This window comes from Podarcis filfolensis, assembly GCF_964270895.1.
Source record: "Podarcis filfolensis genome assembly, chromosome: 16".
Taxonomy (NCBI): domain Eukaryota; kingdom Metazoa; phylum Chordata; class Lepidosauria; order Squamata; family Lacertidae; genus Podarcis; species Podarcis filfolensis.
In genome coordinates this window covers 30,482,595-30,499,614 of record NC_139620.1, presented here as the reverse complement: position 1 = coordinate 30,499,614, position 17,020 = coordinate 30,482,595, and the positions used below count along the sequence as shown (strand labels likewise).

The window sequence follows — 17,020 nt, the reverse complement described above, 5'->3', positions numbered from 1 at the left end:
TCTATTCTCCCCGTCCCCCTTTGGGCACTGTATATAAAGGGCAAATCTGCCTGTCGGTAGGTACACCTGCCTGCCTGTGTTAGTGCCTCTTTGCATGTTCATTTGCCTGCCTAGGGCAGGCTCGGGATGCAAAACTGGGGTGGGGTGGGGGACTGGAAAAGGGCTGCCCACCCCCATAGCAACCCTTGCCTCCTCTTCCTCCTCCTCAAACCTCCAACAATTGGGAGAGGAGGCCCTGGCAGTGGGCTGGCGAGAGACAACTGGCTGGCATCTGAGTGGGCAGGGACTGCAGCTGCACTGTCCCTCCTAGTTCTCCAGAGCCTACTGACCTGAGCAACCTCCTCACCATGCCTTATGGGTGTGCTGGCCCTTCCTGCCTGTGTCCTGTGTGCACAAGGCAATGTTTATTGGTCGCTTTGGCCACACCCACCTCTGTGGCCCTTGTAGGGTTGGCCAACCCTCAGGCCAGATCTCAAGACATATGGAAAGAAGATCCACTCCCAGTTTGGTGCAATGCTCAAGCCATACATGCTTGTGCAAATATAACATGCACTGATCTATAGGTGGACATCATGCTTTTGGGTTCTTTTTGCATGGGGAAGCTTCCGGTGAAAGAACCCCCATTGTAAACATCTACAAAAACATGTGTTAGAGCAGCTCAGCCTTGGGAACTCCTCTCCCAGCTGTTTTGTGAAGTCGCAGCAAGTCTCAGTCAACCTTGAAGCTTCATATTGCCGCTAGCAGTCCTCTGGTGTGGTGCTTTTGCAGCTTAAAAGAGTTAATTCTGGTCCATCTATTAAAAGCAAAGGCATCAGATGTGAATGAAAGTTATAGAAATAATTGGTCGGCCGGGAGGTGGGGGGGAGGAGGGGGAAAGAGAAGAAAATGGGAAGCTAATGTATTCTTAAAAGTACATTATTGTTTGCATAGTGAAATTACTTTCATGAAAAGTGTGAGAATCGCTTGTCAGACAGAAAGCTTGGGGCGGCGGCGGGGGGGAACAGTGCATGTTGAGATAAATCTGAATTCTGTTCAAGGTGTACATAGTCTTTATAAAAATTAAAAAAAAGATTTGGTGCAATGCCATTAAGTAAGTGTCTGGAAATTAAACCTTTTCTAAACGTTATGAACAAAACAACAACCACCACCTTGGGTTTGTATCCAGTGCTGATCAGAGAAGACACATTGAAATCATTGGACATGACTAAGGACATGTTCACATCATATGTTTAAAGCATTATGATGCTACTTTAAACACTAGGTAACGTCTGGCCCCATGGTTCATTTTACATATCATAAATCCCTGCATATTTTACAGAAACTATACCATTCAGTATTCCATTATTACATCCATCATAACTTTTTTACACTTTTGATTTTATCTTAATGCTGCCAGTGTTTTCAGCTGTACACAATTATTTCCCACATATTCAGTAAATGTTTTCCAATCTTTTCTAAACGTATGTTATTCTTGTTCTCTTATTCTATATGTTAAGTCTGCAAGCTGCGCAGATTCTGTCAACTTAAGTTGCCACTCTTCTTTAGTTGGGACCTCGCTCGTTTTCCATTTTGGGGCTAACAAAACACGGGCTGCAGTAGTGGCATACATAAATAACCTTTCCTGACACCTGGGAATTTCAGTCTGAATTATCCCCAACAGAAAGGACTCTGGTTTTTTGGGAAAGTACTTTTAAACACCCCCCCAATTCATTATGGGTCATTTCCCAATACTCTTTTACCCTTTTACAAGTCCGTCACATATGCAACTGGGAACTGTAGTTTGTCAGGGAAATCTGGGAATCACAGCTCCATGAAGTTAATAGGGGTCTCCTAGCAGCTCTCAACACTCTTAAGAAACTACAGCTCCCAGAATTCTTTGGGATATGCCATGACAGTTGAAAGTGGTATTGCAGTGCTTTCAGTGTATGGTGTGGATGTGTCCTAAGCTAAGCCTATGAATTTCAACTCGTCTGTTCTGATTAGAACTTAGCTGGATTCAGCCCTTTTGCCTTTGAGCATAGATATGATGTCGCAGACTAATTAACCTGTGCCGTTTTCCTTTTCCTTTTCATTCCTGACCTCTGACCTGTGTCTCCTTTCCCCCCACCCTTTCCCTGACCTTTGTCATTGGCCCATATCAGTGAACAGGCAAGACAGTCTGAGCCCAGTCATGGAAGACTATGATATCAGGTCTGCTGCCAGCATTTTGGCATCCGTTAAGGAGCAAGAGGCTCGTTTTGAGCGCCTCACCCGGGCCCTCGAAGAGGAGCGGCGCAATGTCTCCTTGCAACTCGAACGCGCCAATCAGCCCTCCGACCGAGTGACCATGTGCAACATTGGCAGTGCTCAGCCCCTGGCAACCGCCTGGCAGCAGCTGGTCCTGCAGGTAAACTGCCTGCTCTTATTGCTTGTCCCCTCTGCGTTATGCATCATCCACACCCCTGTCTCCATCACCAACGTCCATTTACCGTATTTTTTGCTCTATAGGACGCACTTTTTCCCCTCCAAAAATTAAGGGGAAGTGTGTGTGCGTCCTATGGAGCGAATGCAGGCTCCTTGGCTTCAGCGATAGCAATGTGAAGCCTCCGAAGCGCAGAGGGAGCGCTCCCTCCGCGCTCCTTGGCTTCGCGTTGCTTTCGCTGAAGCCTGGAGAGTGAGAGGGGGTGGTGCGCACAGACCCCTCCCGCTCTCCAGGCTTCAGGGATAGCCACCTAAAGCCTTCGGAGCGCAGCGCGAGTTCCCTCTGCGCTTCGCAGGCTTCAGGTTCCTTTCGCTGAAGCCAGGAGAGCAAGACTCTCTTGGCTTCAGCAGAGAGGGAGAGCTGCGCAGCGCCCCTTCAGCCAAGCGGGAGGAGAAATGGAAGGGGCTCCGTTTCTCCTGCCGCTTCGCTGAAGGTGTGCTGAGCAGAGAGGGGGAGAATTTTTTGTCTTGTTCTCCCCCTCTAAAACAAGGTGTGTCCTATGGTTGGGTGTGTCCTATAGAGCAAAAAATACGGTAAATATGAAAGACATTTATTCGTGGGTCATGTTTTGTATACCAGCCACTTTTTCCATTTTGTCGGTTGTTTCCTGAACCAGTGCGGGGCAGTAGACGGAAAGGCAACCTCTTCTTCCCTCGCTGATTCCTTCTTGATTAACTTCCTGTAGATTGCTTTCTCTCTCAGGCTTTACTTCCTTCCTGCTGCTTCTTCGGTGTTAGTGTTGGACCTGCCTTTTTTCGTTAACCTCATTACTCCGTGATGGCCAGGTGTAAGCCTGTACTCAAGATGGCTTGGTTTGCTAGGAGGAATAAACCTTAAGTTTCTTTTTTCTTTTTCTTTTTTTCAAGATAATCTTTATTGGTTTTTTAATTACATACACATATTGCATTACATTTTACATTTATACTTGCTCCTAGGAGCTGACTTCCCTCCTTCCTTCTTCTGGCTTTTTCACATCGTCTCTAAATTTTGGAATAAACCTTAAGTTTCGTTACCGTTTCAGTCGACGGTCTTAACCCGGCTATTTATCAATGCACTCTGCTGATATATGCATTATATATAACATCCTTCAAAGAGCTCAAGCTTAGGCCTGGTCAACACATGTTGGGAAATGAGGTAGTTGGATGTTGTGAAAAGATTGGAATGGACTGCAAGGGCAGAAGCTGCATATATTGCAAGGTAACTTCTGAAGGCAGCCCTATTTAGGGAAGCTTTTAATGTTTGATGTATTAGAGGATTTTAATATTTTTTTGGAAGCCGCCCAGAGTGGCTGGGGAAGCCCAGCCAGATGGGCGGGGTACAAATAATAAATTATTATTATTATTATTATTATTATTATTATTATTATTATTACTATCTGGAGTGTCAGACTTGGGCATATGCGCGTGAGGCTCAGGGCCACTAAAACTGAGGATTGTTAAAACTGAAGGGAGACCTAGAACAAATCACGGCAATGAGGAGTGCTCATGCTCAGAGTTTCAGTCACCTGGACACACTCCTCTCCAGGATACTCAATTCGCCACCCCGGTTTCCTGTCCCCCACCTCAGCAGCCATATAGAAGTGTAAGGTTTGAAAGGGTTCCGAGGGTCATCTAGTCCAACCCCCTGCAACGTAGGAATCACAGCTAAAGAATCCCTGGCAGATGGCCATCCAACCTCTGTTTAAAAACCTCTAAGGAAAGAGAGTCCACCACCTTCCAAGGTAGTCCTTGGACTACAGCTCTTGCATCAGGAAGTTCTTCCTAACGTTTATTTGGAATCTCCTTGTTTTTTGAATCCATTGATTCAGGACAATCGGCATTCTTTGCCCAATGAGCATGCTTATTCTACGCTGGGCTGCTTTTCACTTCCACCCCTATTTAACCCCCCCCCCCATTCTTTCTTAAGAATGGCAGTGACCATTTTGAGCGTGTCCAATTGATGTGCATCGTTTTTGGCCCCAGAAGGTGGCAACGGTGGAGGTGGCCTATGCCCAACCACTGATGTGCGCAGTGACCTGGAACCCAATCGTGTGTTGTTTTTAAACTGTCCTCACCTTTCCGGGGGTACTATTTGTAAAAGCAATTTAAAAAATGTGTTTCTAGCTGCTTTTATCGTTTGTAAATTGCCACAGGACATATTATTATTATTATTATTATTATTATTATTATTATTATTATTATTTTTAATGCATAGTAGGGAGATGGGTATCTGATAGAAGCTGCTTTGTATGGTCAGAGACTTAGTCCACCTAGCTCTGGCATAGGCAAACTTGGCCCTCCAGATGTTTTGGGACTACAACTCCCATCATCCCTGACCACTGGTCCTGTTAGCTAGGGATGATGGGAGTTGTAGTCCCAAAACATCTGGAGGGCCAAGTTTGCCTATGCCTGATCAAGCTCAGTATTGTCCACTCTGACTGCCAGCATCCCTTCAGGGTTTTAGACAAGGGGTTTTCCTAGCCCTACCTGAAGATATCAGGGATTGAACTGGGGACCTTCTGCATGCAAATCACTGAATTATGACCCCATTGCCAAATAGAAACAGCTGTGCTGGTGTTCTCTCTGCAGCATGTTCAGTAAATGGTCAATCCAACTGCCATCTCAGGTAATGCAGTCTGTTCTGCTACCCCATATTGCTGCACATATAGGCTACACCTTTTCTTGTATAGCATGGAGGGTGTCCTCCCCACCTTGCTACCTGGGGTTCCTGGGCTCCTTCATACTCCAGCAATGCACTCCAGACCGACTCTCCTACGCAGTACTATTGTAAATTGGAGCACTTCTTGGTGATGAGATTTGGTTTTTAGTGTGCATTCTGTTCCCCGAGAACATATTTTGAGTAAAGTCAACAAAATGGGAGTGGCGGATAGGCTTGTGTCAACTTCTCCAAGGTCTAGATTTTGTTTTTGGGGGCACCAAGTGCTCTAGGTACTGGCTGAATTGAAATGCATGTCCAAGTCTTTTCTGCAGAGCAGAAGTGAAGGCTTGGTTTCTCTTTGTGAATATCTTGTGTTGTGATATTTGCAATTGGCCTCATGTTGATTTGGGTCCAGTGTTATGTTGGGGTCCAGTGCTGGAAGCCCATAGAGAAGGAGGCAAGGTTGCTGAGGGATTACAGGACCACGGATAGCTCCAAGCGAGAGACGGTTGAACCTCTGAAACAGGGTGGTCCAACTTTTCATTCTAAGTGGGCCACAAAAGTATAGTACTTCAATATGGAACCTGTGGGGCACACACTGCCTTGTTGCATGAGTGGGGGGAGCAAGACCAAAATTTGACCCTCCCAGCCCTAACAGGTTACACCCTGTTTTACAATGTCCTCCTCCTGCTTCTATTTCAAACCTCAAGATGATATGTCGTCTTTATTTATCTTCTGATGGAGTAAAGGAGCAGGCATGGGTGCCTCATTTTTCTCTAGACAGACCAGAACTAGAAACTTTTCTACCCAGGTTATGTGTTTCCTACAACAAACAACTTCATTGTGTGTGGTTTTTCAAGTATCTTCAGACCTCTCTGTGGGGTTAACAATGGCAAGGGTTCCATCACAGGTGCAAAGAGAGTCACTTGGTACTGCAGTAATCAAGTGCCAAGCATACATGTGTGAACTAGGCTTTAGTTTCAAAGGCAGACCCAGAAACTGCTACTGAGAGTTTGAAAAAGACCCTGGTTGTGTTAGGTGACAGAAACTGGGCAAAAAAGCTACTTGGGTTTATCTTCTTCTTTGGGGGTTAAGGGGTTTCTGAGAATTCTGCTTTGGGACTAGGACTGTTCCTGTTGGAGAACTTTATCCATTTTCTGCAACAGTAGTTGGGAAGGACCATAGCTCTGTCTGTCTCCAAATCAGTCTCTTAAGCATAAGCCAAGAAAGAGTATTCTCTATAAGACTGAATATCAATATACACATCAAGACTTTGAGATTAGACCACTGAAGAAGCCCGGAAAACTACACTGGGAGTGTCCTACCTGCAAGCCACAGTTAAAGGGCCCCATCGGGGCGAACAGCGGCCTTTTGATTACTTGGACTGACAGGGCAAAACAGGTGCAAAACGGCGGCACCCTGTCATCTACAACTTCATTGTCTACAACTTTATTAACATCTATCTACAACTCTACTGGGATGTGGGTGGCGCTGTGGGTTAAACCACAGAGCCTAGGACTTGCCGATCAGAAGGTCGGCGGTTCAAATCCCCGTGATGGGGTGAGCTCCCGTTGCTCAGTCCCTGCTCCTAGCAACCTAGCAGTTTGAAAGCACGTCAAAGTGCAAGTAGATAAATAGGTACTGCTCTGGCGGGAAGGTAAACAGCGTTTCAGTGCACTGCTCTGGTTCGCCAGAAGCGGCTTAGTCATGCTGGCCACATGACCCGGAAGCTGTACGCCGGCTCCCTCGGTCAATAAAGCGAGATGAGCGCCGCAACCCCAGAGTCGGTCACGACTGGACCTAATGGTCAGGGGTCCCTTTACCTTTACCTTTTTACAACTCTACTAGCATCTCTCGGTATTGTGAATATCACCGAACTTACCTTTTGTTGGTATCTTCATGAGCTTATCTAAAAGACCGAGTTAAGCATTTGAAAAATCTATTGAAACCAGACATTATAAGTTCATTTTAGGCTGGGTAGTTCGCAAGTCTTTGTGGCTTTGTTTAATGTTTTGTATTTTTCTCAGAAGGTTGATTAAGTATGTATAATTATTGTTCTGTGTCTATTAATCGCCAACGTGTTGCATGAGTCGCACTACTGTCTCCAGGTAGGGCTGGGAGAGCCAGCCTTGCCTGAAACCCTGAAGAGCATCTGATAGAATTATCAGAATTGTAAAGGTGGAAAGGACCATGAGGGTCATCTAGTTCAACCTCCTGTATTGCAGGAATCTTTTGCCCAATGTGGGGCTCGAACCCATGGCTTTGAAGTTAAGAGTCTCATGTTCTATGGACTGAGCTATCCCAGCCATCATAGTACATAATACGGAGCTAGGTAGGTCCAATGATCTGACTCAGTATATGGCAGTTCATATGATCCTGAGGTCCTAATCATACTATGGTTTAGAGCAGGGGCCGTAGCTTAGTGGTAGAGCAGATGTCCTGTGTGCTGAAGGTCCCAGGTTCAATCCCTGGTATTTCCAGGTAGATCTGGGAGAGACTCCTGTCAAAAATCTTGGACAGCTGGTACTGGCCAGAGTAAACAGTGCTGAACTAGACAGACCAAAGATCTGACTCAGGAGAAGGCAATATTCCTATGTTATAAATTTATCTTTTCCGCTTTTTGTTTATACAAGGACCAACCTCCAAGGGAATCTGACCTTGCAACTCTTTCCCCCACCCCAAATTTCCCATTGCTTTTGGGGAATGGGGAATTAAATAATAAGTTTATTTCTGTTCCAGTGGCCAGTCTTTTCCCTAAGGAAACCCGTGACCTGAATATTTCAGCTGTGCTGGCTCCTTCCTTCGGCAAAATGTAGATTCTCCGTTTCTCACACCTGGCAGGTCAAAGGGGGTAGCTGCAGATCAATCAGTCTGCCGAGGTTCATGATCCTCTTTGGACTCCGTAGGTGTCGGTACTGTTATAATGATTTCCCTTTTTCTTTTGAGCTGTGAACCTCTTGCATTTGAGATCACACCCTGTGATAGACCTTGTTGTGATTCTTAGGAAGAGTTGCTGTGCCCTTTAAGATGAAAGGACCAGGCGATATGTCGAAGTGTCCTTGCAAACAAAAACAAATGATCTGCAATCCTCTGCGCACTTCTCTGGAGCAAAGGCACATTGGATAGTTTGGTCTGAGTAGACCTGTGGATGATTAGACTCCACATCTGCTGTGATAAAGAACCTCTAAGTGACTTCAAGGAGAATCGCATCATATTCATTGACTTTATTAGGATTTTGGAAAGCACCGGGGTTGTGATAGAGCTTAAGTCAGAGAGACAGAAAGAGAGAGAGTGAGAGAGAAGCCCATCTGCACTAGACATTTCAAACAGCATTGTTGTTGTTGTTTAGTCGTTTAGTCGTGTCCGACTCTTCGTGACCCCATGGACCAGAGCACGCCAGGCACTTCTGTCTTCCACTGCCTCCCGCAGTTTAGTCAGACTCATGTTTGTAGCTTCGAAGACACTATCCAACCATCTCGTCCTCTGTCGTCCCCTTCTCCTTGTGCCCTCCATCTTTCCCAACATCAGGGTCTTTTCCAGGGAGTCTTCTCTTCTCATGCTTCTCCCACATAAACAGTATTATATCCCTTTAAACCAGCGGTTCTCAACCTGTGGGTCCCCAGATGTTGTTGGACTACAACTCCCATCATCCCTGAGCTCTGGCCTTGCTAGCTAGGGGTGATGGGAGTTGTAGTCCAACAACATCTGGGGACCCACAGGTTGAGAAAGGCTGCTTTAAACAGTTATGGGTGCTGGGAGTTGCTAGGAGACCTAAAGTTCTGAGTAGTTTAATAATCAGTCCCTCTTCCCATGAAAATCTGGGAATTGTGGCTTTCTGAGGGGAATAGTGGAGTGGTCTCCTAACAACTCCCAGCACCCTTAACAAACTACAGCTCCCAGAAACCATGACTATTTAAAGTGGTATGATACTGTTAGATGTTCGGTGAAGATGGGGCCAGTGAGAGAGAGAGAGAGAGAGAGAGAGAGAGAGAGAGAGAGAGATGTCACCTAGAGCAGTGGCTTCCAAACCCAACTTTACCACTATAAAATTTATAAGGGTCTTGGAAGACCACTTGATTATTTTTCTGCCTGTTGCCTGTGGACCCAGGTGCAGTTGTGCAGAACAGGCAGCACATGAAGACCAGGAGGACCAATCACCAGATCAAACCATAATTAGCAGCTGTTTGGAAGGTTGTATTGTACTACATGTGTGTGCATGGTGAAGGTTGTTAATGGTTCATGCGTGGCATATGTCCACAGCTTCTAGTAGTGATGGAAACCCTTGGTTTTGAGCCATCTTTGCTGGACCACTGGAAAGCTTAAGACAGAGGATCTTGTTGTGGGTTTATGGAGTAGTTTACGGGACAGGATGGCACTGGGGAGAGAGAGAGAGAGAGAGAGAGAGAGAGAGAGAGATTAAACAGGAAATCAGAAGCATTGCCTAATGGAGCGACAATAGATTGTTAAATGTTTTTCAAGGATGTGGGAGAAGCTATTTGTGACCGTCAAGTCAAGGGGCAAGGAGGCAGACAATTTACTGAGCCAGTTTGAGGGTGTGGGTTGGTGAATCCAGTGCTGGTGTGTAGGGTGGGGAAGAGGTTAGACCTTTTACATTTTTTCATCTTGAATTTCTGAAAAGGGAAGAGCTAGTCCTCTCCTTTCCTTGTGCCAGCCTAATGTGAAGAGAAACGGGAGCTTCAAAAACATGGTCAGCGGTTGGGAAGGAAAAGCAGATCTAAAAAATGTAGCAAGTTGTCTAGTTCAGTAGTGTCTACATAGACTGGTAGCAGCTCTTGAGGGGCCTTTCTCAGCCTGATGTGGAGATGCAAAAGATTTAATTTGGAGCTTTTCGTGTGCAAATATTGTGCTGTACCACCAAGCTGTGGGCCATGCCCTTAAGAGTTGTATTGGTTGCTGCCTTAAACTGACCTGATCATAAGTCATAAGAAGGTAAGAAGAGAGTTGCTAGGTGAGGTCAGTGGCCCAACTAGTCCATGGGTAGGCAAACTAAGGCCCGGGGGCTGGATCCGGCCCAATCGCCTTCTAAATCCTGCCCGCGGACACGTATCAGCGTGTTTTTACATGAGTAGAATGTGTCCTTTTATTTAAAATGCATCTCTGGGTTATTTGTGGGGCATAGGAATTCATTCATATATATTTTTTTTCAAAATATAGTCCAACCCCCAGAAGGTCTGAGGGACAGTGGACCAGCTGAAAAAGTTTGCTGACCCTTGTCCTAGATGTATTCACAGGGCCTTGCTAACACAAGAACGGACCTTCTCCGTGGTGGCTCCCCATTTGCAGAATGCTCTCCCCTATGAGGCATGCCTAGGCCCATCACTATCTGTTTTTAGACAACTGGCAACAGAATCTGAGTGCAAGAGCAATCACTCTACCTATCTGTCCATGATTTTAGCCAAGTACATTCCCAACCTTACCTGAAGATGCTGGGAGGTCTTAGAAGGAGATAAATTAAAATTGCAGAGCTTTGAAAAACTAAAAAACAAAGTGGGAGATTGGCTTCATTATTATCAAATAATGGAGGCATACAATTTGGACAAGAAAATTGGTTTCCAGGTGGAAAAATCAAAATTGGAAACAGAACTGTTAGATCCCAAAACTAAGATTCTGTCAAGAATGTATAACTTGCTGTTGAAATGGAATACTCAGGATGAAACTGTGAAATCTGCTATGATTAAATGGGCTCAAGATGTTGGACATAACATTATGTTGGCTGACTGGGAACAGTTATGGACCACAGGTATGAAGTTCACGGGATGTAATGCTTTAAGAGAGAATATTATGAAAATGATATACAGGTGGTACGTGACACCAGTCAAGCTTGCAAAAATCTATCATTTGCCCGATAATAAATGTTGGAAATGTAAAGAGACTGAAGGTACATTCTTTCACCTTTGGTGGACGTGCCCAAAGATTAAGGCTTTCTGGGAGATGATCTATAATGAAATGAAAAAGGTATTTAAGTATACCTTCCTGAAGAAACCAGAGGCCTTTCTCCTGGGCATGGTTGGCCAATTGGTGCCAAAGAAGGATAAAACCTTTTATATGTATGCAACAACAGCAGCAAGAATACTTATAGCGAAGTATTGGAAGACACAAGATCTACCCACCCTGGAGGAATGGCAGATGAAAGTGATGGACTATATGGAACTGGCGGAAATGACTGGCAGAATCCGAGACCAGGGAGAAGAGTCGGTAGAAGAAGATTGGAAGAAATTTAAAGACTATCTACAGAAACATTGTAAAATTAAGGAATGTTAAAAGGATGTTGGAATGAAGTAATGTGGTTTTTGCAGTAATGTTATATAGGGTTAAGGAAGAAGGGATTGTTAACAGGTCAGAATGTAAAGTTACAATATATTAAGATAAATTAATAAGATAAGAATGGAAAGGACTTGCTGAAACAATCAATTGAACTAGAATACAAAAAAGGGAGGTGCGAGGAGGTCAAGGAAATAAGTAAATGAAAGATAAGTTATGGAAAGATGGATTTCATTTTAACTGTTTTTACTTTTTCTGTATTTTGTATTTTCTGTTTTTTCTTTTTCCTGATTTTTGTAATTTTTTTGAAACTTTAATAAATATTATTTAAAAAAAAAAAAGATGCTGGGAGGTCTTTTGGCATGCCAAATGTGTTCCCCGCCACTGAGCAGCAAGGGCCAGTCGTGAGTTAAGCACGAGCCTCATGGCTGCCTGGTCTTCATTTCCCCTGTGACGTTTCCTTGCTCCCCTTCCTTCTGTGAATTTCTTCCCATGCCTGTGTGAATTTATTCCCTTCGCCGTCTATTTTAAGATACCATTTGCGAATTCGTGTCTAGGTGGAAATGCCTCTTCTAGCTAAGCACCCATCATATTGCTACAGCTTGAAAAGAATATCTGAGCAGCTGAGATTTGTTTTATTTTAAATGATTTAAAAGCACAGGGTCTTTTCTGCAAGATGTTTGTAGTTGCAAACAGACTATTGCGGGATGGAGAGGGGGAGAATTGACCCCCACCCCCCGGTCTTTATTATGCTGCTTAGTTTTCTGGTGGTAGAACACAAAATAGTCCAGATGCAACCTCTGAGAGAGTTTTATTTGAAAGCGAGAAGTCGGGATGAATGGTCTGGAAATGCTTCCTTCCTCCCTGCGATGCTTGTCATTTGATTGATGCAACCAGCACGTGATTACTCCAAACAGTGGAAGCATTTTCTAGGAGAAGCTGAGGGTGGGGGGAGCATAGGAGATGCTGGAGATGAGAGGAGGCAGAGAGAGAGTGAAGGATGAAAGAAGGGAGCTTTGCAGTGTGAAAATGCCTTCCCTAAAAATAAACAGCAATCTATGTGACCTGACTTCCGGATTTGGCTTTTTCTGTTGTTGAAGGCTGCGTATCTCTCTCCCGCTTGGCAAGGGAGAATATGGGTCTTTTGGACCCCTTAGCTAGGCTCACACAAGAAGAAGAAGAAGAAGAAGAAGAAGAAGAAGAAGAAGAAGAAGAAGAGTTTGGATTTGATATCCCACCTTTCACTCCCTTTAAGGAGTCTCAAAGCGGCTAACATTCTCCTTTCCCTTCCTCCCCCACAACAAACACTCTGTGAGGTGAGTGGGGCTGAGAGATTTCAAAGAAGTGTGACTGGCCCAAGGTCACCCAGCAGCTGCATGTGGAGGAGCGGAGACGCGAAGCCGGTTCCCCAGATTACGAGTCCACCGCTCTTAACCACTATACCACACTGGCTCTCAGTGTGTCTTCAGAAATGTCTTCAGGATTCAGGACATTTGCACCCCACTCTTCCTCCAAGGAGCATGCATGGGATTGTTCCATTTTCTCCCAGCACCAGCCCCCATGAGGTAGATAAGACTGAGACTGTGTGACTTTTGACCCAAGCCAGCCCATGAGTGCTGTGGATGAGAGGAGGGAAACCTGAGTTGGAACTCCCAAAATTCTGGCTTCCAGTTGGAGAAGGGGAAAAATTTGACTCAGTTCATGTTCAAAGGTAAACCTAATTCGCACTTTCCCAAACATTCTGAGATTTGAAAGGGAGACATCCTTTGAAATCCGCCCTTCTCTGAATTTTGTAATGCAGCTTTTCAGCCAAGTAATATGGACACAAGTGGATATATAGGGCTGCATTCCATTCCATACCAGTGTGGTTTAGTGGTTAAGAGTGGTAGACTCGTAACCTGGTGAACTGGGTTCGCTTCCCCACTCCTCCACATGCAGCTGCTGGGTGACCTTGGGCTAGTCACACTTCTCTGAAGTCTCTCAGCCCCACTCACCTCACAGAGTGTTTGTTGTGGGGGAGGAAGGGAAAGGAGATTGTTAGCCGCTTTGAGGCTCCTTCGCATAGTGATAAAGCGGGATATCAAATCCAAACTACTCCTCCTCCTCCTCCTCCTCCTCCTCCTCCTCCTCCTCCTCTTCTTCATGGAAAAACACACACAGAGAGAAATGGGTTCTTTTCGGGAAAATCGCTTTACAGAAATGAGCATATTGGGTGAAATTGCATACAAATGTGTGCGGGGATCACAAATATTTTAGGCCCTTGTGAATTTTCACAAGGCCCTAAAAGCATTACAGACAGATGCAGAAATGTACAAGACTAAACTTAAGATGGGAAAATAATGAGAAGCTAAGGGAAACCAAAATGGTTCAGTTTGCCTGTCCTGAAAATGTACTGAAATATCCTGAAAATATTGCTTGCTTGCTTGCTTGCTTGCGGATGGTGCTGTCTACATCATTTAGTGGTTGATTTAGCATTGGTGTGATTTGGCTTCATGGCTTTGGGGATGGCACTTAAGAAAGAATCACAGAGTCATAGAATTGTAGAGTGAGTCATCCGAGGATCATCTAGTCCAACCCTCTGCAATGCAAGGATCTCAACTAAAGCACCCATGACAGATGGCCATCCAAGCTGTGCTTAAAAACCTCCAAGGAAGGAGAGTAAATGGTCAGTAAAGAAATATAAGATACAGTTATGTGATTTAATGAGTCAATAGGAAAAAAACACCAAAAGGAAAAGGATGTGTGATCTATAATTTCAAAGGGTTCCATGGTCCAAATTGAAACTATTTTTAAATTTCAAAATAGAATTTAAAAAGCAACTTTGAACTGTACTAAATCCAGACACGTTCACAGACCTGTAGTTTGCTGTCACTCCTGAGCTGCTGTGTTTGCGTATAAAATAAAACTATTTTTTATATATGCCAAAGAAGCAATCTCCAGCACTTTGGCCCTTGACATTTTTAACTTATGAAAGATCCTCCCCCCAAAAAAAGAAAGGCCATTTGCCAAGTCTTCAAATATCAATAATCCCGATTATTGAGATCACAAGTCTTCAAAACCCCTTTTAAAAAAACAAACCAATATTTTATTAAAAGAGTTTCACTTATGAAAATAAAGTGAGAAGAAAAAAAAAGAAATAGAAAAAAAGTACAAGAGGTCAAGGTCTTCAAAAAATTGACAATTATGGGCCATGCCACTGTCAAACTAATCACACACACACACACACACACACACACACACACACACACACACACCTTCTTGCATTTCTTCTTTCTGTACCTGCCTGTTGTTATTAAAACTCAATAAAAATATTTAGGAGAAATGTACTTTAAAAGCTTTAATCCAGAATGATTAAATCTGAGGGCAGGGCCACCACATGAGGGCAGGAAGAGCCAACAGTCCACATCTCTTGCCTGACAAAAAAGTTAGTTTAGGCACAGAGATCAGCTCTACATCTTCTGCTGGGAAGATGCAAATAACCCTCTTCCTTTCCTCCTTTAGCACAATGTTGACTTCCTTGTCATCCAAGGTCTCCTTAGCCAGCTTCCTGCTTATAATGTATTTAAAGATTTTGTTAGTTTGTTTAAAGGTGAAAGGGTTATCTGAGCTGAAAAGAGCCTAGAGCACTGGCTCCCAATTAGCTAATTGCTGACGACCCCCTATTTTTCAAAAGCCAAGCCATGGAACCCCTACTTTTGAAAATTTTGATAACTCTATTGTAGCTACGTACATGTGCAAAGCATTTTTTTTGGGAAGAAAATGTGGGGTAGCCCCTAATAAGCAAAGAATTTTAGGTATGCTAAAAAACAGACCATAAAAGTTGTTGCCTATCCCCAGACAGTAGGAAAAACATATCTTCATTGCTTTACTACAACTGAATAATAATAAAAAAACTAACTGTGTCCTTAACTTGCAAGTGTTCTATATGCAGAAGGTGTTTTCATTTCATGCTATTCCTTACTTGTAATCTGAGATGGTACATTTTAGCAAAACTTTGCAGCATATTGTTCTGCTGGCTGAGGGATCTCGCACCTTCCAAGACATAGGTGAAGGCTTGGTCAGGGCTTGATAAAGTCTTGGTGAAGACTGAGTAGAAAACAGCTGGATTTTTGTAATGTTTGTAATAGCAGCAGCAGCAGCAGCAGCAGCAGCAGCAGCAGCAACAACAAGTTTAGTCCTCCTGTGCCCGTATCATCCCTGGTTTAAATAGATTAATGAGTTAAATACAGTACTTATTTGGAGTGAGTTTTTTATTCTTGCTGATTACCCAGTAGGAACAACCAGCTTTTTAATTTAGTAGGATTCTGCTGTCCATCTGTTTTGAAATGCTACAATGATTGTGAAATTATTGAAATGTATAAAACTGAATATGGGGCATGGGTGGCACTGTGGGTTAAACCATAGAGCCTAGGACTTGCTGATCGGAAGGTCAGCGGTTCAAATCCATGTGACGGGGTGAGCTCCAGTTGCTCGGTCCCTGCTCCTGCCAACCTAGCAGTTCGAACGCATGTCAAAGTGCAAGTAGATAAATAGGTACCGCTCCGGCGGGAAGGTAAACGGCGTTTCCGTGCGCTGCTCTGGTTCGCCAGAAGCGGCTTAGTCATGCTGGCCACATGACCCAGAAGCTGTACGCCGGCTCCCTCAGCCAATAAAGCGATATGAGCACCACAACCCCAGAGTTGGTCATGACTGGACCTAATGGTCAGGGGTCCCTTTACCTTTTTTATAAAACGGAAAATCATAAATCAGAATAAAAAGTAGAGAGCAAGAGGTAAGGATCCCTTCCATTTTTTAAAAAAATGATAAACATTTCAACCTGCCCCATGGAGCAAGTTGTTTGCACTCCCCCCCGCCCCCTCCAACTGCAAGAGCCCTAAGAAACTGACAGAGGTTTGTGCCCAATCCCAGCTCACTTGCTATCCAACAACTCTTTCCTAAATTTCCCCCTGCCAGCAAGCAGGCACTGGTCGCGAGCAGAGGCTGGATGATCCATGGAAGGCTTTCACTGTGCAATTAACAAATGAGTCTCTAGCAGGGGGTGGTGCTGTGGACCCCCAGGGGTCTCCGGACCCCAAATTAGGAATCACTGATCTAGAGTATGAAGGAGAGTCTCCACCTCCATCGTTCTGCCCGGACACTGAGGTCCAGCACCGAGGGCCTTCTGGCGGTTCCCTCGCTGCGAGAAGCCAAGTTACAGGGAACCAGGCAGAGGGCCTTCTCGGTAGTGGCACCCGTCCTGTGGAACGCCCTCCCACTAGATGTCAAAGAGAAAAATAACTAACAGACTTTTAGAAGACATCTGAAGGCAGCCCTGTTTAGGGAAGCTTTTAATGTTTAATAGGTTATTGTATTTTAGTGTTTTGTTAGAAGTCGCCCAGAGTGGCTGGGGAAACCCAGCCAGATGGGCAGGGTATAAATAATAAATTATAATATTTTTTATTGAGTCTTCATAATGCAATCCTGATTTCAGGACTCTTTGAACCTGAATTTTTTGGGATAGCTATCCTGCTTCATTTCCAATTGCGTTGGTTGGCATTGATTCATGGCAGGGCCTCCTCAGTGGTGGTTCCCCATTTGCGGAATACCCTCCCTGGTGTGGTGCATCTGTCTCCCTCATTATTGACTGTCAGGAGGGATTTG

General features: G+C 44.5%; 1 protein-coding gene across 25 annotated transcripts in view; it reads left to right on the top strand.

The window, feature by feature from the left end:
• The window catches only part of ARVCF (ARVCF delta catenin family member), a 594,486-nt gene that overhangs the window by 285,793 nt on the left and 291,673 nt on the right, over nucleotides 1–17,020 (top strand). For 19 of the 25 annotated variants that reach the window (XM_083589871.1, XM_083589890.1, XM_083589879.1 and 16 more), the window contains one exon: nucleotides 2,142–2,386. The exons of 5 other annotated variants lie outside the window; for them this stretch is intronic. In XM_083589871.1, the coding sequence (XP_083445997.1) occupies nucleotides 2,171–2,386 (216 nt within the window). In that variant the 5' untranslated portion in view covers nucleotides 2,142–2,170. The remainder of the gene's footprint in view (nucleotides 1–2,141; nucleotides 2,387–17,020) is intronic. One more of the 25 variants, XM_083589874.1, reaches the window with a different exon arrangement.